The 25,004-nt window shown below is 48.0% G+C and overlaps 8 protein-coding genes across 8 annotated transcripts; 3 read left to right on the top strand and 5 right to left on the bottom strand.

Annotated features, from left to right (window-relative positions):
* Positions 1 to 586: 586 nt before the first annotated feature.
* LACBIDRAFT_383113 (multidrug resistance-associated ABC transporter) lies at positions 587 to 6,862 on the top strand (the record flags this gene model as incomplete). The annotated part of the gene is made up of 28 exons (XM_001877201.1): positions 587 to 684; positions 731 to 1,082; positions 1,135 to 1,395; positions 1,450 to 1,626; positions 1,678 to 1,741; positions 1,793 to 1,880; positions 1,936 to 2,402; positions 2,455 to 2,615; positions 2,675 to 2,705; positions 2,756 to 2,862; positions 2,917 to 2,945; positions 2,999 to 3,427; positions 3,484 to 3,680; positions 3,733 to 3,919; positions 3,969 to 4,035; positions 4,088 to 4,509; positions 4,567 to 4,710; positions 4,761 to 5,009; positions 5,085 to 5,137; positions 5,187 to 5,475; positions 5,526 to 5,655; positions 5,705 to 5,791; positions 5,840 to 5,965; positions 6,016 to 6,262; positions 6,322 to 6,336; positions 6,387 to 6,499; positions 6,551 to 6,574; positions 6,633 to 6,862. The coding sequence occupies 28 exons, from the start codon at positions 587 to 589 to the stop codon at positions 6,756 to 6,758; spliced, it is 4,740 nt and encodes a 1,579-aa protein (XP_001877236.1). The 3' UTR covers positions 6,759 to 6,862.
* Positions 6,863 to 6,868: 6 nt separating this feature from the next.
* Positions 6,869 to 8,448, top strand: LACBIDRAFT_246231 (uncharacterized protein; the record flags this gene model as incomplete). Its single annotated transcript, XM_001877200.1, has 5 exons — positions 6,869 to 7,001; positions 7,056 to 7,442; positions 7,499 to 7,887; positions 7,942 to 7,997; positions 8,055 to 8,448. 5 exons carry the CDS (start codon positions 6,869 to 6,871, stop codon positions 8,446 to 8,448), a joined length of 1,359 nt encoding a protein of 452 aa, XP_001877235.1.
* A 1,221-nt stretch (positions 8,449 to 9,669) lies between these two features.
* LACBIDRAFT_312059 (uncharacterized protein) lies at positions 9,670 to 12,139 on the top strand (the record flags this gene model as incomplete). Its single annotated transcript, XM_001877199.1, has 15 exons — positions 9,670 to 9,916; positions 9,967 to 10,205; positions 10,255 to 10,302; positions 10,357 to 10,374; positions 10,431 to 10,496; positions 10,556 to 10,619; positions 10,670 to 10,710; positions 10,762 to 10,815; positions 10,872 to 10,959; positions 11,012 to 11,361; positions 11,424 to 11,750; positions 11,804 to 11,837; positions 11,900 to 11,951; positions 12,005 to 12,039; positions 12,096 to 12,139. 15 exons carry the CDS (start codon positions 9,670 to 9,672, stop codon positions 12,137 to 12,139), a joined length of 1,707 nt encoding a protein of 568 aa, XP_001877234.1.
* A 221-nt stretch (positions 12,140 to 12,360) lies between these two features.
* Positions 12,361 to 13,715, bottom strand: LACBIDRAFT_312058 (uncharacterized protein; the record flags this gene model as incomplete). Its single annotated transcript, XM_001876767.1, has 4 exons — positions 12,361 to 12,741; positions 12,790 to 12,920; positions 12,978 to 13,187; positions 13,247 to 13,715. The coding sequence occupies 4 exons, from the start codon at positions 13,713 to 13,715 to the stop codon at positions 12,361 to 12,363; spliced, it is 1,191 nt and encodes a 396-aa protein (XP_001876802.1).
* Positions 13,716 to 14,166: 451 nt separating this feature from the next.
* On the bottom strand, positions 14,167 to 15,827 carry LACBIDRAFT_323843 (uncharacterized protein; the record flags this gene model as incomplete). The annotated part of the gene is made up of 6 exons (XM_001876766.1): positions 14,167 to 14,557; positions 14,607 to 14,781; positions 14,831 to 15,062; positions 15,113 to 15,443; positions 15,499 to 15,648; positions 15,703 to 15,827. The coding sequence occupies 6 exons, from the start codon at positions 15,825 to 15,827 to the stop codon at positions 14,167 to 14,169; spliced, it is 1,404 nt and encodes a 467-aa protein (XP_001876801.1).
* Positions 15,828 to 16,117: 290 nt separating this feature from the next.
* On the bottom strand, positions 16,118 to 17,752 carry LACBIDRAFT_312056 (uncharacterized protein; the record flags this gene model as incomplete). Its single annotated transcript, XM_001876765.1, has 2 exons — positions 16,118 to 17,452; positions 17,507 to 17,752. 2 exons carry the CDS (start codon positions 17,750 to 17,752, stop codon positions 16,118 to 16,120), a joined length of 1,581 nt encoding a protein of 526 aa, XP_001876800.1.
* An 802-nt stretch (positions 17,753 to 18,554) lies between these two features.
* Positions 18,555 to 20,670, bottom strand: HDA16206 (histone deacetylase complex protein; the record flags this gene model as incomplete). The annotated part of the gene is made up of 6 exons (XM_001876764.1): positions 18,555 to 18,944; positions 19,006 to 19,273; positions 19,327 to 19,538; positions 19,588 to 19,733; positions 19,792 to 19,848; positions 19,899 to 20,670. 6 exons carry the CDS (start codon positions 20,668 to 20,670, stop codon positions 18,555 to 18,557), a joined length of 1,845 nt encoding a protein of 614 aa, XP_001876799.1.
* Positions 20,671 to 21,188: 518 nt separating this feature from the next.
* Positions 21,189 to 23,225, bottom strand: LACBIDRAFT_323841 (uncharacterized protein; the record flags this gene model as incomplete). The annotated part of the gene is made up of 4 exons (XM_001876763.1): positions 21,189 to 21,791; positions 21,851 to 22,782; positions 22,842 to 22,889; positions 23,084 to 23,225. The coding sequence occupies 4 exons, from the start codon at positions 23,223 to 23,225 to the stop codon at positions 21,189 to 21,191; spliced, it is 1,725 nt and encodes a 574-aa protein (XP_001876798.1).
* Between the last annotated feature and the right edge of the window lie 1,779 nt (positions 23,226 to 25,004).

Here is a 25,004-nt window from a genome sequence, read left to right as displayed (position 1 = left end):
CATCTCATCACTCTTTCTGGCGTGCAAGAATGATTTCATCCATGCACCGCGCTATCGCAGTCGAGTCAAATGTGGTGGCAGGGTATGATGGTTGTCGCGTCGGTACCGACGCATTCAAGTTGAGCACATGGATTGGCTCCGCGTAAAACTGCCAGTGATCCGATGAAGTTGTTGAAGTCCACTGATTGCAATTGCATGAAGTCAGTTGATAGACATCCGACTTTTTGACGTTCAATGTTTGAAAATATCAATGTTCATTACGTTCAACGTTCATCCCAGACACTGTATAAGTATCGTTAACGACGTTTAATTCTGTGGGTTGGGTTGCTCACCAACTCTCTTCACATCAATCACAGTTCACTGGGTCCAATCTCCCCTGGCTTCCTCCCCCAGATCTATATCAAATTGAGGTTCTGCTGATAAATGCCTATAGATATCGTCTAGTGGCCGCCCTCTGCGGACTTCTGCGAGGGAACTTCATGTATGTATCAGACGCCCACGCGGTGTAATGAGTCATGCGTTTTCGCCGCGTTATCAAAATTCTTAACTTAAACTTGCGCGTTCTACAACATTTTACCCTTGGTCCATGTCTGCTGGCTCGTTAGCAGCGATGGACGCCTCTTTATACCAGACGAGCCTCCAGCATGTCATGTCTGCTTATACCTTCGACCATCCAAAAGACTTGTACGTTCGCATTTGGGGGAGCCACTGTGTAACTGACGTTGTCCAGGTTCAACGACACACTATTCATCCCTGTCACTGCGGCTTTAGTATCGGCTAGTGCATTATTCGTTCATGCCATTATACGGTTGCGCAAGCGAGAGGAACAACCGGAATTTGGACTCAACGGAGAGGACGACGAGACGCGTCGACAGCCGTTTTCCACCAAGATTAAGGAGCATGCTTGTGCACATGGAGGGGCTGTCATCTACCTGTTCAAATTCCTGCGGTTGTTTGGATGCTTGGACTTAGTGGCGCTATCAGTGGCAACCTTCGTTCTCCGTCATAAGGGAATACACCACATACAATGGCTAGAAGTCGCTCGGGAGGAATGGCCGGACGTTGCAATGATCGCGACATATGTAAGTCTTCTTAACGTTGGCACTGAAATACCCAATTCTCACTCTATATTAGATATACACATCTATTCTCGCACTCGTTTCCTTGACAAGCAAAAAATGGAACACACTCTTTACAAGACATAACATCGGCATCTTGCTTATGGCTCTCGCCGTTTACTTATACAGAGACGTGTGGCCCCTGGCGACCTATACCCTCACTCCAATCGACGCGTCGGAAGGGTCACTACTCTGGGCCAAGCTCGGAGTTTTGAGCTTCACGGCTGCGTTCATCCCGCTCTTTATTCCTCGCGCGTACGAACCGGTGGATCCCCGCGTAAGTTTTTTTTGCGTGTGACGGGAATTGTGTAGATAACATTCGAATCTTCAGGATCCTATGCAAGTCCCAAATGTAGAGCAGACAGCGTGTCTATTTTCAACCCTCGTGTATACGTTCCTGGATACTACTATTTTCAAGGCGTATAGCGTGGCTCATCTGCCGTATGATGAACTCCCTCCGTTGTGTGATTATGACCGCTCCAAAGTCTTGACTGACAAGGCGTTCGTGGTACGTGCTCATAGGGCTTATTGATACGTTACAGTCTAATGATCATTGTAGCATCTTGACACCTTCAAAGGTGCGAAGAAACAACATCTCTTCTTCAATCTTATGCGTGTCTTTGGTAAACAGTCTTTATTCCCGCCTTTGCTTGATTTCTCATGCCTTTCGCTAGGGAAGGATTACTTCTTCGCAACATGCGGTATCACTGGCCAAGCTGTATTCGGATTCGCCTCTCCTCTCGCCATTAACCGAATCTTGAAGTAATTACATATCCCTCAGCTCTTCCAACTTCACAAAACCTCATTCATTGTTTAGTTATCTAGAAACCCGTGGTGCGGACTCCTTCGTTCGCCCATGGTTCTGGATAATGTGGCTCTTCCTCGGCCCTATGCTGATGTCGATCAGCTTCCAATCCTACATCTTCACCATGACTCGAACCCTCGTGCGCTGCGAAGCTCTGCTCGTCCAGCTTGTTTTCGACCACAGTCTCCGCATTCGTTTCAAGGCAGAGGCAGAGGAGTCAGACGAAAAGGAGAAGAAGAAGCCGGCTGAACCTACCTCGTCTTCTACCAGCTCGGTCACGGATGATTCTACGGAGCGAGAAGGGTCTACTGATTCTGCTACTGTGCTGGGCACGGAAGAAGCACCGTCTGTTACTAAAAAAGATTCTCCAGCTGAGGCGACAGCGCCAAAGAAAGCAGATAATCTTGTCGGGAAGCTGAACAACCTCATCACTAACGATCTGAATAATATCACTGGAGCTAGAGATTTCTTAATGATTAGTGCGTTTTCTGCTGTTCATCGCACGAAAGAAACTGTTGACCCTATGTCAAGTATACCTGGTCCCACTCGAGGTTACCCTCGCGATGGTGTTCCTGTACAAAGTACTTGGATGGAGTGCCTTTGTTGGGTTTGGTAGCATTATCGCCCTCATTCCTCTGCCTGGCTATATTGCAAGTCTTATACAAAGTGTCCAGAAGAAGAAGATGGCAATGGTAATTACCCTTTTGTCTCATTTTCACCTCGTGATAGAGATTGATGATACTTTTGATAGATCGATGCTAGAGTCCAGACAGTGACCGAGAGTACGTTACTCTACAACCTATTACATTGGTAACCTGACTGGTCTGTTCAGCGGTGGGCGTTCTCCGGATGATCAAGCTGTTTGGATGGGAGGGCAAGATGAACAAGAAGATCCAAGAGCGCCGAGAAGAGGAGTTGAACTGGATGTGGAAGGACAAGGTGCATCACTCGGATCCGTTCCTTGTTGTCGGGCTTACAGTTTGCCCTTGCTAGGTTTTGGATTTGTGCAATGATATGATCAAGTACGTGGCTTTCATGAAAAGAATGCATTGCCACATTCAAACCTCATATTCAGCTTCATCATTCCGACAATCACCATGCTTATCACCTACGCGATATACACCCTCGTCATGAAGGAACAGCTAACAGCCTCGAAAGTCTTCTCAAGCATGTCCGTCTTCGACATCCTGCGCAACCAGCTCCATCGAGTTTCCTGGATGGTCACCCAGTCCATTCGTGGCAAAGTCTCATTGGACCGAATTGACAAGTTTTTGGGCGAGACCGAACTTTTGGACTCGTTCGCGAAGGATGCATCGAAGACTGTCATCGACCTTTCCCAAGGTGACCACGAAGACGTTATTGGATTCAACAATGCGGAATTCACTTGGTCGGCATCGATGCCCGATGATGGTTCATTGACACCTTCGTCTCGTGCTTACAAGCTCCGCATTGAGGGTGAACTGTTCTTTGAACGTGGGTCTATCAATCTTATCATTGGACCTACGTAAGTTCGCCCTCTTCAATTTTTGTTTTCTTTGCTCACCTTTCCTTTCTTACCAGGGGCTCCGGAAAGACGTCCATACTCATGGCATTACTTGGTGAAATGCACTTTACGCCACCAACTGGGGACTCTTGGTTCAACCTCCCTCGTGCTGGCGGGATCGCCTACGCAGCGCAGGAGTCTTGGGTCCAGAATGAGACTATAAGGGATAACATTGTGTTCGGTGCTCCTTTCGACGAGAAGAGGTATAAGAAAGGTGAGTTACGTCTTCGCGGATTAGAGATTGGGCTTACCCTAACGCTCTTTAGTTCTTCAACAATGTGCACTGGAGCGCGATCTTGAACTCTTTGAGGCTGGAGATCGTACAGAGGTTGGCGAAAAGGGTCTTACTCTCAGTGGTGGACAGAAGGCTCGAGTCACACTTGCCCGGGCTATCTATTCGAGCGCTGAGATTATCCTCCTGGATGACATCTTGGCTGCCCTTGACGTCCATACGTGAGTTTCTAACACCGTGATTTCGTATCCCTCCTGACTGGCCGAACAGATCCAAACATATCATCGACCAATGCTTCAAAGGGGACCTTGTTCAAGACAGGACTATCCTCCTCGTGGTATGTTCCCAGCGATGATTCTGTAGGGTCTATTGATAAACCATTTGTATAGACCCATAATGTCGCACTTGCTAGCCCTATCGCAAACTTTGTCGTTTCGATTGGCGCCGATGGTAAAGTTCAGAGCTACGGTAACGATATCTCGGCTGCCCTGGCTGTTGATCCCACCCTGGGTCGTGAACTGGAACGCGAAGAACAAGAGCTTGAGCTAGCCGCTACAATTGAAGAACAAAAAGTAACCAAGTCGGACGGAAAGCTCGTGGTTGCGGAAGAAATCCAGGAAGGACGTGTCAGCCGGAAATCTATGACGTTGTTCTTCAATGCCCTTAGTGGAAACCATATTTTCTTCTTCTTCTTTGTTTGGATGTCGGCAAATGTCCTCAAGGATATCGCTCTGACCTTCTCGGTTTGGTTCCTTGGTCATTGGGGCTCTCAGTATGAAACTCATCATCCAAGCGAAGTTCCTGTCTTCCGGTACGTCTTCTCGCAATCCTCCAAATGATCGGTGTCTGACACCACTTTCTATGTTAGATACATGTGGCAATATTCGTCCATCCTTGTCGCAAACATCATGGTCTACAGCTTTGCCAATATTTACTACATCATCGCAACTTTGAGAGCATCAAGAACCATCAACAGGGTGCTGGTCACCTCCGTCCTTGGAAGCACACTTCGGTAAGTGGCTTGAAACCTTCCACGTTGTGAAAATCAAATTTTCTCTCTAGGTGGCTGGATGAAACTCCGACCTCTCGTATCATTACTCGATGCACACAGGATATCGGTGTTGTTGACAGCACATTGTCTCAATACTTCTCATGGGTTATGGAACTTGGCCTCTCCATGATTGCCAGGCTCATCGCATCTGTTTTGTTCACGCCTATCTTCATCTGGCCAGGGTTGTTCATTGGAGTTGTCGGAGTTTACCTGGGCAACATCTACATTAAAGCACAGCTTTCTACGAAGCGAGAGATGAGGCGAGTACCTCGACTTCGTTTCAGCACAACGTCAACTGACTTTCTCCTTTTTTTTTTTTTTTTTTTTTTTGACAGCAATGCCAAGTCGCCTTTGTTAGGCCATTTTGCGGCTGCCATTGCGGGACTGAGTAAGCAGCCTATTAGATATTCAAATTTCATCTGTTCATGCCTTCTCAGCATCTCTACGAGCTTATGGCGTTGAAAATACCTTCAGGAACGAGTCGCTCAAACGCATTGATTACTATACCAGAGCTGCGAGGACGTCATACAACCTGAACCGCTGGATTTGTGTTCGCATGGACTTGTTAGGTGCCATGTTCACCACTGCCCTCGCCACGTACCTTGTCTACGGGAAAAGCATTAACGCCGCTAACACTGGTTTCTCGTTGAACATGGCCGTCGAGTTCACGACGATGATTCTATACCTCGTGCGAATTTTCAATGAGTTCGAAGTACAGGCCAACAGGTGTGTGTGAACCTCTTCTTGTGAGCTGGCTCATATAGTCGTGACCATAGTTTGGAGCGTATTCAAGGCTACATCGATATTGAACACGAACCGAAACCAACGGAAGCTGGAACCCCCCCTGCGTCGTGGCCAACGAGTGGTGAACTGCGTGTTGAGAAGTTGTCTGCTCGTTACTCTAAGGTAAATGACCAAGCTTCGCCTATCCGCGCCGTCTGACATTTGGTAACAGACTGGACCAAAAGTACTCCATGATCTATCATTCAACATCAGCTCTGGCGAAAGGATTGGTGTAGTTGGCAGGACTGGCAGTGGAAAGGTATACTTCTCGATACCTTTCTTAATTGATACTTACTTGGCTTGGCAGAGCTCACTGACACTTTCTTTGCTGCGGTGTATCTTGACGGAGGGCGAGGTGTACTACGACGGCCTCCTCACAAGCAATGTGAACTTGGATGCGCTTCGCTCAAATATCACGATCATCCCTCAAATGGTGAGTATGCGCCTGGCCTTCAAGCTGACCTCACTCAACTATCGCTATAGCCTGAGCTTCTTAGTGGAAGTCTGAGACGCAATTTGGATCCCTTTGAGCAACATGACGATGCAACTCTAAACGCTGCTTTACAAGCTGCCGGCTTGTTCTCGCTTCAAGACCAAACGGATGAGGCTCGAATCACGCTTGATAGCAGCATTGCAAGTGGCGGAGGGAATCTTTCTGTCGGACAAAGACAAATCATTGCTTTGGCTAGAGCTATTGTGAGGGGAAGCAAACTTTTGATCTTGGATGAAGGTAAGCGACGCACTTTCCGAAGTCAAGACATGGCTAATATTCCACCCTCTCCTCGATAGCCACTTCTGCTATAGGTGGGTTTGGCTTACTGTCAACGACGACAATTGCTCATCTTCCCCACTAGACCACAAAACTGATTCTATCATTCAAACTACTCTACGACACGAAGTCGGTGCTGATGTTACGGTCCTCACGATTGCACATCGTCTACAGACCATCATGGATGCTGACAAAATTGTGAGTTTCCGGTCCATCACCAATAGTCACTCTGAAATTAATGTTCCATAGCTTGTTCTTGATAGTGGAAAAATTGTAAGCGGCTTTGCGAGCTCTTTCTGGCTCTGGCGCAATTACTAATTGCTCTCTCTAGGTTGAGTTTGATACTCCTAGTGCACTCCTTAAACAGGATGGTGGAATGTTCAAATCTATGGTGGATGGGAGTGGGGACAAGGCCGCCCTTTACGCGATGGCTGAGGACAAGGCATCCTCGAGTTGATTTATGCATAAGAAAAGGACAACAAAGTAACTAGAAAGTTGCTATGGATCTATTTTATTCATGGTTTATTTTTGTATATGGAATGAATATTGTTCTCACGGTTTGCTCTCATGTCCGTTCTCTTTGAAACGTCTTTGGGCGACATAGTCATCGATCTCGAGGTTGAGGCCTGCCCCAGGACATGCGAGAATTTCCTGAAACTCTGTAAAGTGTACTACTACAACCTGAATGCTTTCTTCAATGGTTTGTAACTTGCCTGTTTTACCACTGGTTTGGCCTTATAGTTTCGTCATACAGTATCAAAAGACTTCCTCGCACAAGCTGGTGACCCAACCGCAACCGGAACGGGCGGTGAATCCATTTTCTCGCTCTTAGCCTCCAAATCTTCCTCCGATGTTCCGATACCACGATACTTCCCTCCAGAGATCCTCCCAAAGCTGAAGCATACGCATAAAGGCACAGTCTCCATGGCTGTAGCTCCAGCCTTGGAGGGCAACAAAGGAGGCTGCGGAAGTCAGTTTTTTATCACTCTCGGGGACCAGATTGACTACCTGGACGGCAAACACGCCGTTTTCGGACATGTAGTTGAGGGATTGGACACGCTTGACAAGATGAATGAAATCTTTGTGGATCAAGATGGACGCCCATTGAAGGACCTTCGGATAAGGCATGTTGTTATTCTTGGTACGTCTTTTATTAAAGCTCATCACTTCCAAAGTCTCAGTGGATTTCGAATGTAGATGACCCCTTCCCCGATCCGCCAGGTTTGGTTCAACCACCTTCCTCTCCGACACGGCCTCCAGACAACTCCACTCGTATTGCTGAAGATGAAGACCCGCTGGCGACTCTTCCTGAAGAGGAAGAAGAACGGATTAGGCGCGAGAAAGCGGCGGCCGCCTCGGCGCTAACTCTCGAGATGGTGGGAGACCTTCCATTCGCTAATGTCCGCCCCCCTGAGAACGTCTTGTTCGTGTGCAAACTCAACGCCGTAACGAGAGACGAGGATCTGGAGCTTATCTTTTCGCGTTTTGGCACTATCATGAGTTGCCAAGTCATTCGCGATAAAAAGACTGGTGATTCCCTACAGTACGCGTTTATCGAGTTTGATAAGCGTGAGGACGCTGAACAGGTAAGTTCCTCACAAATATATGCCGGGAGATGCTGTGGCTGATAGTTATCGCAGGCCTATTTCAAAATGCAAAACGTACTCGTTGATGACCGCCGTATCTGGGTTGACTTGTGCGTTAAACCCGCTAGACCATGTACTTCGTTTCGCCTAACGTAATTTTCTCCTAGCTCGCAATCCGTTGCGAAAAGCAATACTTTTTGGTCAAACAACATCGTCAGAGGCCCCAAGCGGACCAAAACTAGTGGGTATGGCGGCCGAGATGACCTAGAAGAAACTCGTCGATATAGGGGCGACGATGGGCGCCCCAGTAGCCACGAGCACCATCACCATCGAGGTTATGGAATGGTTTTTGACGTTCCCGATCACTCCGAGCGCCGAAGAAAACGCAGTCGGAGTGGCGACAGGGACGAAGTAGACAAATCTAGGGATACACGCCGACGACACTCAAGAACTCCACCTCCCAGAGAATCTAGCGGAAGAAATGGGCATCGAGAGCACGAAAGACGTAGGTCCCGCAGTAGGAGCAGAGAAAGACATACTGGCCGAGAGCGAAGACGGTAGCACGGTCCCGTTGATCTGTATTTTTTTGAGCGGATAAGCCCTACCTCCTTCCAGATGGTGAGCGTTGCGCATTCTGTTAACTTGTCCCAAATTTGCTCATTCTTTCCCACTTGCCTCAGATCACTGATACTTGTACATCTTTCTGCCACGTAAAATGAATTGTCTATGGCTGTGCCTGAAAGTGAAAATTATGAGCATGATTGCTGACTCTCTTTGAAGCGAATGGAGATTCAATGCCTTTTGGACCGTCTGGGGAAAAGTAGGCGACGCCAAAGATGAAGAATTCAAGTAACAAGGAAACAGAATATTTGGCCCCACCACACTCAAAATGCGAAGGTCGAGGGCTAATGAGCTGTCAAACTCGACCTCATTTCTGCCGTCATGGCTCACGTCAAACCCGCTCTGTGACTTGACTATGAATATCGGTGGAGATTTAACACTTCTCCTTGAAAATGCATCGTGGCCTTCACGTTTTTTGCAGCTACTTACTTCGGCAATATCTCGGCGTAAAGTTGAACAACAAGATGGCGGGAAGGTAAGGAGGTTACATCAATAAAACCTATTCCTCGGGATCCAAATCGCCCTTTAGGTTTCCCACCGAGATGATATGCATCCTCTCCTTTTAGCACAGTGAGTTTTGCCGTCTTCATCTCCGCTCAGTGCTCATCGTACCTTTTGGATTGTGACTGTGACTATCCGTGACATACTGACAATCGTGATACTTTTCGCAAGGTGGGAAGTAGGAAGGTGTGTTGATCAACATAATCCAATCCTCCGATCGGATAGTATCTGAATTTGACGTGTTCTTTCAAAGGTCGAGAAGCCTCCAAGAGACCATCAAGTGGTGCCACTGTGAGCCGCAAAACTCCGTCGTGGCAATGCTATCGGATATGCGGTTCCCGACACCGTCTCGTTCCGCAGGCTCGCCTAATAGTGTATCACGCTAAGTCCTCTAAAACATGGAGTTAAGAAAAGTTAGGCATGCGGCTCTTTGCCTCCAGAGCTTAAACCGCGCTTTGAGCGTGATGACATCTCCAACATCGAAATACATTGATGGCGTGTCAACGATCCGGCCCTGCTCCGTTTACGGGACTGCTGTCCGCCGCATAACACTGCCTAGGGAAAGCTCATCAGATAATCGGAACGACGGTGATACAATACATGCGTTCCTGAACGTCCCATATAACCAGGCCCAGCGAATCAGCGAAAGTCTTACCACCAATGGGACGGATGTCGCCCCGAGCTCTATCTTACCTCTGGCTCCTTGGAATTTTGGCATTTTCTACAGCGCAATCCCTCAACCAAACCCCTTTGCAGTCACCGCATGTCTCTCAGTCTGAATGGGATGACTTGAACTATCAGGTTGGGGGAAGGTTGTTCAGAAGCGCACCGTTCGCCAAGCCCTGCTTTACACGACCGTTTCCCTCTCCCTCATGTGTTCAGGTTCAAGATGGGTACGTGGACGAAGGTCAGCTTTTTTTTACAGCCGTTCCCTCATTGTGTGTTAAAAATTCCTAGAAACTCGTGCGAATACGTCATCGGCATACATCCAGAGCCAGTGGGAGACTTGTCAAGTAACGGGGGAGCAATGCCTACTCGATTATACCAATCCCAAGAATGAAGAGCCTACGACTCGCAAATGCCTTCCTGGCAGTATCCCAAGATATTTCGTAGATGTGCGATCACCGAAAGATATTGCGGCTGCCTTTCTCTTTTCGAAGAAAACAAGGGTCCCAATCGTGATAAAAAATACTGGGGTAGGTGCATTTTGTTGTCGACGACTGACTCTTAAGAAGAGGCATGTAGCACGATTATAAAGGCCGCAGTAGTGCTCCAGGGTCTCTTGCTCTTTGGGTACGTCCTCATCCAAATTTCTTTCGTAATGCACTGACCAATTTCTATCTTCAGACCCACAATCTTAAGAAGGTGCGTCCAACGAGGAATCATGTCCGACACATATTGAATCGGAATCTACTACTCAGTTGACCTATAACTCTGAATTTACCCCAGAAGGATGTTCACATTCCAGTCCTGGAGTAACAGCTGGCGTACGTAATGCGAAGCCCTATACTCTTTGGAAATGATTGACAATTTTTTACGATTTCAGGCTGGTGTACAATGGGGGGAGGCATACCCGTTTGCGGAGAAGAATAATATCACACTTGTCGGGGGTGCGCCCTTCAACTGTATCTATCTTTCACTAGCTGATCTGGAACATTAGGCAGCGATAAGACGGTGGGAGTGGTCGGCGGCTGGCTTCAAGTCCGTCCCTTACACATATGAATGTTCCATTTCTAAACGTTCTATCATTAGGGAGGGGGTCACGGTGCGCTGTCAAACACAATGGGTCTGGGCGTGGATCGTGTGGTAACCTACTCAATTTATTTGAACCTACGCATTTGAAGCTAACGTCTCTTTGACAGCTTCAGTTCAAAATAGTCACACCAGATGGACATCACAGAGTCGTAAATGAATGCCAGAACGAAGATCTCTTCTTCGCTCTCCGTGGCGGTACGTTCCATTCACCAGGACTATCCAACAAATAATGATCCCCGTTTTGAAGGTGGCGGGGGGACCTTTGGCGTTGTGACTGAAGCTACAATCCTGGCATCTCCTCCGGTTAAACTGCAATCATTAATTCTCACACTGAAATCCCCTTCTGCGACGAAGCGCATGTGGTCGATATTGGCGGATAACGCTCTCAAATGGGCAGATGAAGGATGGGGTGGATTTTCCACGTCCCAGGTCGTCATTCTTATCAACCCAAAATTAAGTAGTCAAGAAGCGAGAGAATCCTTGGCCCCTTTGATTGACTTCGGAAAATCGTTGCCAGCTGACGAGGTTGAGTTGGACATCATAGAGTTTCCTACTTGGGGTGCTTTCTTTGATGTCTTCACAAAAGATCACGTTGCGGTAAGTCTCCGACTAAAGTACCTTTCTTCATTCATGGAAACAAAAAATACCGTCTTTTCTAGGTAGTTGGCGTCAGTTTGGCTCTTAGCTCTCGCCTCATCAGCAAGGAAAACGTTAAAACCGCTTCACGTAGAGAAGAACTAGTATCAGCTCTTCTTGCCGCGAATACCGCCACCCCTGGTCTCATTATTCTCATCTCGGCTCCCTCCTCCTTTCCATCCTCTGGTAAAACTAGCGTAACGGAGGCGTGGAGATCGAGTTTGTATCACGTCACTGTGATTTCACCCTGGAACTGGAACGCTACAACCGAGGAAAAGAGGCAGAACTATAAACGTGCAAGCGATTCGATCGACAATTTGAGAAGAATCACGCCAGATGCTGCGTATCTGGTTGGTCTTTGTTATCTGCTGGAGTTTCTTACTGATGATGACTTGACGTCTAGAATGAAGCTGACGTTTACGAGCCCAATCATGAAGGTAAGAGAGCTTGACAGAGTTTTCTTTGGCGCCGGTATCTCAATTTTGGTACTTACATTTAGTCGCCTTCTGGGGAGAACACTATCCGAAGCTGCTGCGCTTGAAAGAAAAGTAGTACGTCACTTGGCAAACGATGACTGTATGAAGTTAGTGCTTATCGATTGCAGTGACCCAAACCATCTACTTGATTGCTGGCATTGCGGTAAGCCACTCCTTTTTTCCTCATTTTCGAAGTTCTTATAAATCTGGTCATGACAGTCGGTTGGAAACGGAACTCTGCACGCTTCTCTTGTTATCTTTGAGATGCAGGGCTCATGTTTTGGATGGGAAAGCAGTTGAAGGGACTATGACTCGTAGCCACTATACCTATGGACGTTACAGTTAGTATGCAACCTTACTAGCTATCAATATTTCGAGATAACGTTGGGTGGGTTGAGTCTAACACTGGTGTATCCGTAGTCCGTTCATATGTCCACGACTGGGAGGGTACGGACAGATGCTTCAGATAGTTCGTTCATACATATTAATTACAACACCACCAACCGCAATCACAGCCAGGAGGAGTTAACTCTTCGAACCACTTATATTGATAGAGCCCCGATGCATGTGGCCGCCTCATCGGGTCCACCCTTAGACAGTCTCTGATGAACTCGGCCGCCCAAACCGCATCGTCTCCGTGCAAAACTTCTGAGAGACTTTTCTCAATGGTATCTTCAGAAACGACGGCATGGTAGTCCTCAGAAACGACGGCATGGTAGTCCGCCATGTTTTCGTCTTCAAGCCATTCAATCGGAATGGAGTCAGGACATTTTCCATGTCGAAGTACGCCGCTTATGTGTGCGACCGTTTCGGAGACGGTGGGTTTAGTAACAAAGGGAGATGTGCCGGTTAAAAGATAGAATGTCTAGAAGAGATTCAAAAAAGAGCGCAGACAGCAATTGGCTTGACTTGCCATATAACCCAACATCCAGATATCAGTTTTATCTGAGCAGTATGCCGAATGCAAGAGCGTTTCGGGCGCGAAAGAGTAGTCAACGTTTGTCTGCGTCGATTTCAATCGATCCTGTGGATTTGATTGGTGTGCTGACAGAGGAAGGAACATTTAGAAAAAATAAAACCAACGAGTAGGAGAGGGCATACCATGTCCGAAACCACAGAGATAAAGGCTCCAATTTGCAATCTTTTTCTTTTTATCGTCCCAGCTGCACCCATGACCGAGAGGCTGTGATATCACAACCGGGTATATCTTGTTTTTTCTAATAGTTGGTCGTGGCTCCGAAGCGAGAACGGATTTGATATCTTCAGTCCCACTTGCCAAGCGGCGAAAGTAAACATTTTCAGGACTGACAGCTGGACATAACCGTTGTCAAGACCTTGTAAAATCATCGTACATGACAAGAATTTCGTACCTCCGTGCATGATACCAACGTCATGCAAGGAACTTAGTGCATTGGCGACGGTTAGGACGATGCGCTGAACGGCATGGATAGGCAGACGCTCGTGATCCGCCTCATGCATAAATGCTTGGACAGTGGTGCTCATCGGATCTAGGACAAGACAGAGATGTGAGCCAGCGCGGGTTTGCTCCCAGAAGTCGCCACGGCATGCTGGAAGTCCGTCATTGCGCTCAAGGCCGTGAACGACCTTGAGGATGGGAACTTCCACGGTCCTCGCATACTCTGAGGCGGCGATAGTGTAAATCTTGATCGCGAAGTAGTTTTCTTGGCCCCGGGCAAGCCATGTAGATGATCGAGGGCCATACCCCAGCTTACGGACGATTTGGAACCTCCCACCGTTGAGTTTTTGACCCATTGTGGCAGAAAAGTAGCCTCCGCCTTGGGAAGGGGAGAGATCGAAGGGCTCTTCAGGGAAATACATAGGTTATGATTGATATGTGATAGAGCATGAACGTTGCACGAACAGTGAAACCCATTACTAGGAGTTTGACTCGCACTTGAAAGCTCCTAAAAACTCGTGTGAATACGTCATCGGCATACATACAGGAGCCAACCAGGAGCAATACCTTATACCAATCCCAAGATTGAAGAGTCCGATTCTCGCCAATGTCTTCCTGGCAGCAAGTTGTATTATTGATGTGCATACACCGGAAGATATTGCAGCTGCTTTCGCCTTCTCAAAGAAAACAATAGTCCCAATCGTGACAAAATGATCAAGGGGTAGGTGCATTTTGTTGTGGACGACTGATTCTTGATAACGGGTATCTAGCACTGATCTTTGAGAATGGGTGACCTGCAGGAAGCTACAGAGCAGTGTCGGTAGCATAACATAACATACTTAGACAATAAGTATACCCAGTCCACTACTACTGTCACATCATGGGCCATTCTGTGAAAGCACCCTGGCTGAATCGGAAGAAGCTAATGCTTCCAGAATCAACAACAGCGATGACGACCATTTTCTTCCCAGCTTTCAACGCCATGAATGGATTGGGTCTTCGTACTGGAATCAGTGGTTGAGCTACGGCCGGACGTGGGAACGCCCAAGGGAAGAGGCGGCGGAAAAGAGAAGGTGGGAGTTGATTTGCATTGTTGAGGGTTTGAGTGGGGGCTGCATTCTCGCTGACTGCAGGACCAGGGATAGCCGGATTCGTGGTTCCCGGAATGGGTCTGCGTTGGCGCGGCAAAGGTGTTGGAAGCTCAGGGAGGACGTCAAAGAGGTCTGTAAGCTCTTGCAGAGTTGGCATTGGGGTTGTCCGGGCACTATCATATGATGAGCTGAGTCTCGTCTAGTGACTCCAATGTCACTCACTTGATAACAACTATTTGGAAATCAGGAGGCGGAGGCGCCGTTTTCTTGAATGGCGTTGAAGGTTTGTAGAGGTTGTAAAAGATTTGGTAGGGTGATTCTACCTCAACACTTTTCGATTGTCGTAGAGGGACTCCATGCCCCGAGGGAATGAAGCGCAAGGAACGGAAAAGTGAGCCTGGGTAGCTTGTTGGTGTACCATTCATGTATTTTGCGAAGCAACTCACCGTAGTTTTTGTCGTGGTGAAGCCAGCGGCTGATACGCATTGGCCTCCACCAGTCAAAGCTCCCACATAAACGAGATAGCCAAGAAGCCCAAGTAGGAAAGAGAGAGCTGATTCGTTGGAAGATGGAAGGTGCAGAGTTCACGATGACAGTATTGGGTGGTGTTGGGTAGTACGAAGTTGGCGGCTTCGTTCTAGTAACGACATAACCGAGCCGTTTCAAATATGAAAAGACCTAAAAAGTATGATAAGGGAGCTCGCTTAGCGGAAAGGAAAAGAGCATACCTGGAATCTATCTAAAGTGAGATCTTCCGTCCCTATCATCTCACTGTACCCTTGCTGCACACTCATCGGCGCCCCTAAAACTTCAAAAGCCCCCGAAACTTCTGTAAGATTCAAATCGGTTTCCTTCCAGCAAAACATAGACCCTCTTTCGATGAGATAAATGGCTTCTTCAGGCAACAATTCCAGTCGTTTTTGAATTTTCTCGACGCCATTCTCCCCAAGCAATGAACGAGGCGCTGAATGGCCCATAGAGGAAAAATGAATTCCTCGGGCAACCGTAACATGGGTACGAGCGAGACTTGGCTGCCACACCCCATAGCTGATAGCTTTGCTACAGAATGTGATCAGCACAAGGTTCAAAGAGTGAAAAATTAAGATGGGCTTACCTAGATGTCGTACGTGTTGCCCGCAAGGCCTCCAACATGGCTGATCTCGCCCGATCCAAGACGTGTAATTGCAAGTTCGATCCACCGCCAGCTTTAGGTTCAAATTCCTTTTCACCGCGTTTTGGAATCACAGGACGCACTGCTTCTGGACTTTGTGATTTGAAGGGTCAATCGAATACTCCTTGCGTACTCGCAAAAGCTCACATAAGTTTTGTCCAGTCCAGTCCGCCATCTTCTCCGTCCGACGATTGCTCATCCTCCTCCTGTATGGCATCGGCAAGGGATACTTTGGGTGCAATTGCATTTGGTAGTTCCAACGTATCGTCCATTTGTTCAGATTGTCAACTCGTCAAGATTCGGGACGCGGCTGTGGAAAACAATGAAATTCACGTGTTGAGTTGAGGCTCAGTTATGATTGAAATTCTGAAGGACAAGCTCAAGCCCGTTGTGAGAGCTTGGCTAATCCTTCGGGCGCAAACATACCACGACAAGCCAGTTAATTCGCAACGCTTGAATCAGGCTTGGACTCATCAACGCATCAACATCCACGACTTGAAAAACACGTTCTTTCCAATTCCTTTACTCAGATTTGAGAAATGAAGGAATTTCGATGACTAAACTAGCGGTCCCGGATAAATCGGAGGAACTTTTGAAGGGTTTCCTGGTACTCGTCTCCTTGAAATATATCAAGCATGCGCTGCACCTCCATCCACATTTCGTCCACAATTTCATCCTCACTGCCAGTGTCAACTGAATCGATGATGGGAAAAATACTGGAAAGAAAAGCAGCAACCGAGTTAGGGTCGTCGATCGGAGAGTTCCCGACAGATAGGGAGGTCAAATTATTGCTGAAGGGACCGCTATCTGGCTCCAGCGATCCACTCCGAGCATCAAAAACTATGCCTAGGCACTGCAAGTTCGGGCAATATCTCGCAAAGGGGATAAGATCCCTCGCTGTTATGATCGTTTTTGACGGTGGGTATTCAGTGCCAAGTTGAAGTTCCTCTATATGGGGCCAGGCAACAGCCAACCTGTTCGCAGTGTCGCTGGTAAGTGGGATCCCGAAACTAGGCTGAACATGGACCATTCGAACGTTTGAAAAGACAGTCAAAGCACCAAGCTCAATTCCAGAATGAACTGATTGCGAGTCACCCAAATTGTCCCCTGTTTCCTCTAAAATGAGCCGTTTCAATGAGGTACTGTTCAGGTGGCGACTGATGGTCCTAAAGAGCTCCTCCCAGGCGGAAGGATAACGGCAATTCTCCACTTGGATATTAAGTTCCTCGATGGGACTAGAGGATAAGAGTTGTACAAAGGCGATAGCCATTTCCATGGTCCTGCATGAAATGGATAAGAATTGAAGGGCGGGGTACCCCCGAGCGCAATTGCGGATAGCGATTGAATGATCTTCATCGTAAGTGCGCGTCGCACCGCTAAGAGAGTGGAAAGAAAGTTTTTGGAGAGATGGAATTGTTGCGAGATGTTCTAGCGCTTCTTCCGTTAAATCGGTGACCATGACGGACTGAAGATCTTTCCATTGACAGATGGCAGAAGAAATTGTCCGTCGCTGTTCTTCATTGAAGTTCTCGTCATTAATAGGAATTTTTAATTCTTTCAGGGCTGGACAAAAGTTGACAAGGCTGGAGAAAATGGAGAGGGTAATGGTGTCAGGGACACTGTCAAGGGCAATAGATAACGAGACGAGTTTGGGCGCGAGGAAGAGGGGGATGCAGTGTAACATCAACCTTTTCACTTCTATTGAGGTGAGCTCATCAGACCATAACAGGTGTCTGATGTTCGGAAGAAGGGGCTTCATATGCAACGTTGCCAGGCTCAGAGCTTGCACAACCCCAACATCAACAGGAGAAATTGAAGCCATCCAGAGTTTGCGTATCCGTGTCGCATACGATGGAGTCTTTTCTAAATCAGATGGCAAGATTGCCCTGCGTAAACACTTTGGGTTGAAAAAAAAATTAGACCGCTTTCACAGGAATATTTTGCAACGTACCAGCATGTTTTCCTTTTTCTTCATCTCGAACAAGTCAGATGGCATAGTGCAGAGAAGCGGGCGCAGGCCGCTAACCTCACGCCAAAGGACGTCAAGAGCTGGCCCTTCGAAATCACGACACGTGCGAGCGAGGACTGCTAAAGTCGGCGACCGATTATAAGGTTCTTTTGACAGGGCCCAGTCTTGCTGCAAGGCCTCGCAAATCAAGCCAAAGACCTCGGGAACACGAAGGCACTCATGAATCATTGCTGCAGGAGTTCAACAGGAGTTGGTAAGTTGATATTCAACTTGAAGTTCAAGTTTACATATATGTCACACAAAGTTACACAACACGTGGACGTTATTGACGCGTTGGTCACAATGTTCCCAAGAAGAGTCAAGACCCTTTGAATGAGGTCGCCAGAATTCGATTAGTACTACAGCATTTTTTAGAGTGAAGTAACAATTGAGAGGAAAAACTTACAGATTTACTTACAGCTTAATGCAAAACCGTAGACACCTCCCAAAAATTTATGCACTCCGCCTCGCTTTGTGCAAACAACCCTTTGAGGAAGGAAGCGGGTGGCACGGATGACGCAAGTTCCCCACTGCCCACTCAAGGCATATGTAACAAAGTGGAGTGCTCCACTGTCCACGCTCCAATTAAGGTTGTAATCATACGGAATTGCACCAAATGCGGTTGTTTGTGCAAAGCGAGCCGGAGCCCAGAAATTTTGGCGAGGTGTCTAAGTAGTAGGGTTTCTGCATCAAGCTGTAATTCACTGAATGTATGCTTGCGCATTGGTTGCGCAACGCTACGAAAGATAAGAAGCTACATACAATCATGTCATACTAGTACGATGCAGCTTAGGCTCTTTCATCTCCTTGTGTCAGAGATATAAGTACACTGGAGTCTGGCACAAACCATCATTGATCATCGTTCAGTCACACCCATTCCCATACCACTCCTTTCCTGTCATCGCACCTTGCTAAACCAGAGAGTCGGGGATTATATTAGGGGTATTTCGGAGACTGCATCTCCAAACGAGGTATGGAGAGGTTAACATCGTCAAGTTGTATCAGGGGGCTTCGGGCCCAACCTCAAGATAACGCGTGGTAGCTTGTTTGTCCGAGTAGCATCACCTTCTGTTGAACCGGCCTCAAAACCTGATGTACCACTAGCATTTGGAGCAGAAGCTGAGGCAGGCACAGTGGACTTCGCCGGCGTCGTGCTGGGGCGAGAAGGGGATCCTGCTGCAGACGTTGTCTTGACCTTTGTCCTATCGCGTAGGGTCATCGATGTGGGAGGTGTGGATGCGATGGGACGTCGAGAGGACGACACTGACAATGTTTCTAAGGGCTCAAGTATCGCAATTGTCCGCTCCAGCCAGGGCTCAGCAGAACCAGAGGCACCGAGGGAAGGTCTGCCGCCTCGGCGTCTTTTGGTTAATTTCTCGAGCTGAACAACAACACATTGAACCATGCATCAAAGTGGATATGATAAGAAGAAAGGTACTGACCTTGATCAAGTTTTCTACGCTCCACCAATCCTCCTCTATTTTTAGAGAGGATGGTAGATCTACTAATCCACACATGTGTGCCATCGCGCCGCTAATCAGTGCACGGTCGCTATACCCGCCTTCTAGGACGCTAACGACACGTCCTCGCGCGTACTTTTCGCTTAACGCGCAAGCATCTTGCGCGAAGCGATAGTAAAAGGACGAAGGAACTTTACGGTTGTGGCGCGACATCGACTCGTATTCGTGCTCACAAGCGTCCATTCCACAACTAACAGAGTTGGTGTGAACATTGTGAACGGCGTGTGCAACCAAGGTGCTGACCTGATGAATACCATGACATCATCGCCAGGGCCGCCTGTACCATCCAGAAATTCTTCTGCCCTTCGCAAGACTTTGCTATATTCATGCTTGTACAGGGCGTCCCAGAAATGTTCTTCTGAAGTATATTCTTGCAGATGAACATTCTCAATGTATTGTCCATGAGATTTGTGGATGGAGACCGAAGCCGCCTGGATAAGATTGAGTTTCCCATCCTGAAACATCATGAGTAACTTCATCATTGCTTGTGCTAGAAGAAATTACTTCGCACGGGTACGAAAGAATGTCGTGCGTGGATCCGTAGTAAATTTGAGGCCCAGGTGAGGAGGGTGGTCCACCCCCTTTTTGCTCAAGAACCTTGCGATAGGTCTCCTCGTTGATTTGCCATACGATAGACTGAGTGCCGTTGCCTGCGCCGCAGTTGATCAGGAGGGCATTTATTTTCAACGAAAACCATTAAAAACCAACCATGGTGGAGATCAATATCAACTATAACGATGCGATTGATTCCATGTTGAAGGTGAGCTACCGATCGTTAAATAAACAGACAGCCGTTCATCGTGCGTGACCCATACCATGAGCGGCACCTACGGCAACATTGTTTATAAAACAAAAGCCAGAGGGCGTATCTTCACCACAGTGGTGTCCCGGCGGTCGGATTGCGACAAATGCTCGACGAGACGTTGAGGAGGCCCCAGATGCTCCGGACGCCCCGCGAGAAGATGCGACCACCATATCTACGGCTTGGCAAACGGTACCAACGGCACCTTGTATCGCGTCGATCGATTCGGGACAGACTAAGAAGAGAATGAGTCGTTTCGGCCGAGTCACACAAATTGCGAAGAGCCTACGATACAAGTCTCCCTGCGAAAGGTGTTCGGGAATTTCACATTCGTTATTGAGGACCTTATCTGAGCTGCCCTTGACCCATGCCTTGAGATTTTCGAGATACACATCTCCCTCGATATCGCCGTGGACGAATTTAACCGCAGGGTTGTTCAAAATGTCGACGGTGGCTTGGCTTTGAACGACTGAAACCGGTGATCTAACAAATAAAGGAGAATCGTGCTCTAGCTTCATTCGACCCATGACTTCAGCCAAGTCATTTGGATCGGGTTGCTTTGCTGTGCTGCTGGAGGTTGTTTGATTTGGTGCGCCACTAGATACAACCTCTTCTAGACGAGCGATTGCCGCAGCCAGCCCAATGCTGACAGCTCTGAGACGCTCTGGTCGTTCTACAATATTTGATGTGTCCTTGGATCGAATGAAGCGGTGTTGAAGACACGCATTCTGAAAGAATGCGAAGGCTTTCTTGGTTACAAGCAAATCAGAAGGCATTGTAGCCATGAACTTGATGAAGTTACGAGAGGCAAGCAAAAAAAAAAAGGATGTTACACTTTCTCTGGACCTGTAGTCTGTAGATCCTGATTTTTGATCCGTGTGGAGAGTCGAATAGAGTTGGAATAGAGTGGCAAGTTTGAAGGGTGGAGTCAATGTTCGCGGCACATGACACTGATGCTATAATTTAGGGCAAGGTTGATCGTGTTGCTTTGATTTCAAATTTCAGCAACAGCGTGAACTTGGCGTGAACTCAACATCGAACGTTGAACTTGAACGTGGTCAAGCAGCAGGTAAGCAGCATCAAGTGCCGTCATTCAGAATGGTCACTGGTCTATTGAACTTGTATCAAACAGCTTGCTTCTGCCTTTCCTTTGCCTTGGTCAATCTTCGCGCATTTCGCTACCGAAAACTTGTCTCAAGATTAGTTGAACGCGAGCTCGACGAATGTAGGGCCGCTGTAAAGTAAAGTCTATCAATCTAGGTAAAAAATTGACCCCTGTGAGGCCACTCTGCCCACCCTCCGTCTAGAGCGATAACAAGCGATCGACTAAAATCGCCCATTCCATGACAGTAACTCCAAGTCTCAAAGCCTCATCCTTGACTTCTCGATCTCGTGTATCTGGGCTCAGTCTTGCTATCGCTGCGAGATGCTCCTCGCTTGTAATTCCGAGACTCGCCAGCATGGGCGCAATGTGTACGATAGAGGGTCTGCAAGACTCCAATATTCTTTCGAAAGCAAGGGAATCGGATGACGAGGATTTGATGCTGGTGATCGTGGACCCAGATGCCGTAGGGTGGAATGGTCCTTTCGGCATCCGACCTGTAATGGGAGTCGACTCGTGCGGTACATTGCCGTGGCTCGACGACAATGGACTGTTTTGGACTGGGGTGGACGTTCGTGGCGGACTTGGCGGCGTCATACCATACGACATGGCCGGTTGTTTCCCTATTGGAGATCTGACAGAAGATGTCGTTCCAGATTGCGATCGTCTGTCCGGAGTCAAGGCACGTGGAGGAATACGGTTTCCTCGCTGAGGGAGTGCGGTGCCATCTCTAGTGTGCGAATGCTCTGTATACATTGGCCTGCGCCAGTCTTTCTGAGGAGGCGTCGGAGGCCTTTCTTCATGCTGAAAATGGGACGTCAACAAATCGTTGTCTTCTCGCTCCGAGAGCTCTTGCGACGAACCTGATTGGGCGACAGGACTGGCCTCAGTGGCACCTGCTCCAACGCATTTCTGTCATCCGGACGAGACGGAGCCCGGGAGCCTTCTTCCAGTTCCAATACCTCCTTGCCACTCAATGACTTCGTAACATGAGTCTCCACTTCTGTTTCCATCCCGTCAACATATTCGTTCACGTCATCTCGAGCATAGTCCTCCGCGCTCACGTAATAAACACTCATGGTGTCGATTTCTGGGTTAGCTTCTCTCGCGACCTGCTCTCGCCACGTTGCGATTGTGACAGTTCTATCGGGACCATCTTCAACAACTTGGCGGTTGACGACCTCGTAAGTCTGGCCAGCCTTTGGGCCATGATCCTCCACGCTATCGGATGGTTCGGCATGAGGCCCCTTGGGACTTACTATCGCCCTTCTCGATCTCGCCGTACCACCACTCTTCACCCTCCCTAATTGGTAGCTCTCACGATTTGGTTCCACTCCAAGCAACTTGACGCTCAAATCCAAGTCTCCGCGCCCGCCGAACATCCTCTCCATCTCAGTCATATAATTCTCGTATCCTCCATATCGTTCAAAGCCCTCATCTCTGGCTTTTCCTTTCCGTCGTTGAGGCATATTGGGTGTATTCTCAACAAACGACTGCGCAGGACTGGATGGCCTCCAGTTGAATTCGCGTTTTCTGACTGCATCTGGTTCCGGCGAAGACACGCTGCGCTTGTGACCATCGTTATTGTCAATAGGCGGTGAGGTTGCCCTGGTCTGCTCTGACCGCTGAGGGTGGGAGAACAACTCGGTTTCGGGAGCTTTTGCTGTCGTTCCTGCGTGTGTCATTGCATCAAATTCATCGTCCAATGGCGGCGATGTAGGCGGAGGACGAGGCCGTTTGACTATCTTCTTCCCAGGTCCATTTCGATTCGGCACCAAATAGAATATTCCGGATTCTGTGCATGTCGGTTCGGATACCCCGAATTCAAATAATCCGAAAGCATCGTGTGCTCACCACTGGCATCGTCGGTCGGATGCCGTCTTGGATACATCCTTTCAGAATCTGCAATAATTGGAGCAGAAATTTTGAGCGGTGGGGGGGAGGTCTTCTTCAAAAAGGTCGGGGTTGGAAGACACCAGAGCATTCGAAAAAAATCAGTGGAGTTCAATGATATTTGAGTAGTTCTCGGCGACGATTGTCAGGTGTAGGGGCACGAGGCAGCATCGTGTTTGCCTTACATGATTATTCGAACACACGTGTACTCGGTGCGTAAGGATGGTTGGTACCTGGGCGCGATCGACAATCGTCAACGGGTTTCACAAAATGCTGCACCAAGTCCCCCGTATGGCGCGATCTATTTCTCTTTATATCACAGAAAAGGTTCATCGGCAAATACATTATGAGTTGGTTATCGATTTAACTTTTTGCTGAAATATGTTGGTGTGGGTCCATGTAGCCGCCGATCCCGTTTCCTGGCGGGTGTCAAACGTCAGACTATTCAGGGACTGAGAGCCTCACGTCACAGTGTGGGGAACTCCCGGAAAGTTCTGTTCTCAAGCTGTCAAGTTTATGCATTGGAAGAACGCAGAAAACAGCCTGAACGTAAGAGTCTTCGACAGATTTAATCAAGGCGTATGTGTTTTGAGATTGAAACAAATCGAGCCATGATCTTTAGCCACGCAGACTAGGGAGGACTGCGATTTCTGGAGCTATGTAAGTACAACATTCTTGACGCCACAAAGAGAATAAATCAAGTCCCAGAAACGATAATGATGTCATGTTCATTGACTTATTCTAAAAGAGAGAAAAGGATAAATCTAATCAGAAACCCCCTTTCCGCCAGAAACCCAGGGGTCTCTCGTCGTCGGTTTGAAACCCCCCCTCCATCCTCTGTCAAATGTTGTTTGGCTATGTTTTTAGAAACCTACGTCGGAGATTGTTTGAGTACTTGCCGAGCACCTGCCGTCTGCACAACAGTAATTGCCTCATATCACCCCTCAACGTTCAACGCTTCAAGTCAATCCTTCCGTTGTGTACCCAATGACCATGTAACCTCAATTATAATACCCACCACTGGGGTCCTCTCCACTGACAGCCTTGTGTGGCCTCGTAGAGGACGCAGGCCATCGCTCGACGCTTGCCATGCACATCAGAGTCATGGTGCAGCCTGAACACAGAAGGCCGTGCCTCTTGCCTGTGTAGTCAGTGCATTCCAACTAAGACCACAGAGGGTGACAGCCACCCTACGTGGAGGACGAAATGCGGGTATGTTGCCAGGAAGGCCACACACGCTCAGCGGCCAGCCTGCCCGCTAGTCCCTCGCTCTTGGCATTTCAGAGTACAGCACATACCTGTAATTATAATTATCATAGGCAAATAATACACGCTCTCAGCTTGAGCACCAGTCGGGTGATGTGCTGCTACTACAAATTCAGTCCCGTTTCGGCAGTGAGTGAGCCGCGCGTCGGACATCAAATATCTTGATTGTTGGCTATTGACAACACCCCAGGTTTCTGCCCAACCAATTCAGAAACCACAGGGTTTCACGTGGAAAGGAGGGTTTCTGGATAGATTTATCCAGAGAAAAGGGACGCACAAGGTCGTAAAATACCCATCCTTTCCAGCAAAGGCATGATTATTTTGATATCTTCACAACGCTCCCCATCGCCCCCAGATAGAACAGTTAGGCTTGAAATCCTCTCTTGTTAAGCAAGCATAGAGTCTATCTCGGAGAAACACCATGATTCCAATATCATCAGAGGGACGCTTGGTGTAGCAAATACTTCTGTAACAATTTCCTCGAGCGAGAGCATTTTGGAAGGATTTTGGCGAAGATAAACCATGTATGACAACTTGGAAGCCCTTCTCGTATTTAAGACAAAAACGAGCCTTGCGCAGTTTGAGGTGACTTAGATCGATGTCATCATGATTTAAAGTCGAGTATCAACTATGAAAGAATTTGTGTTAGCCAAAGTCAATGTAAGGACGACCGGTGAAGATGGTACAACCCGAAGCTTCGTAATTTTGGAGCAAGATTCGGAAGAATGTCGTCAGGACGGGTAATTTGTCTTCGATCCAAACCACATGCTTGACTAAATATCCAGGTGCACGACGCACATAGTCGAGCAGGTGGAGGCCGTTATTACGCGACAGAGAGCTTCAATAGTATTATAGATG

The sequence above is a fragment of the Laccaria bicolor genome, genomic scaffold (assembly GCF_000143565.1).
Source record: "Laccaria bicolor S238N-H82 LACBIscaffold_4 genomic scaffold, whole genome shotgun sequence".
Classification (NCBI taxonomy): Eukaryota; Fungi; Basidiomycota; class Agaricomycetes; order Agaricales; family Hydnangiaceae; genus Laccaria; species Laccaria bicolor.
Note: the sequence above shows the minus strand (reverse complement) of the source record. Positions and strands in the feature narration are given on the sequence as shown.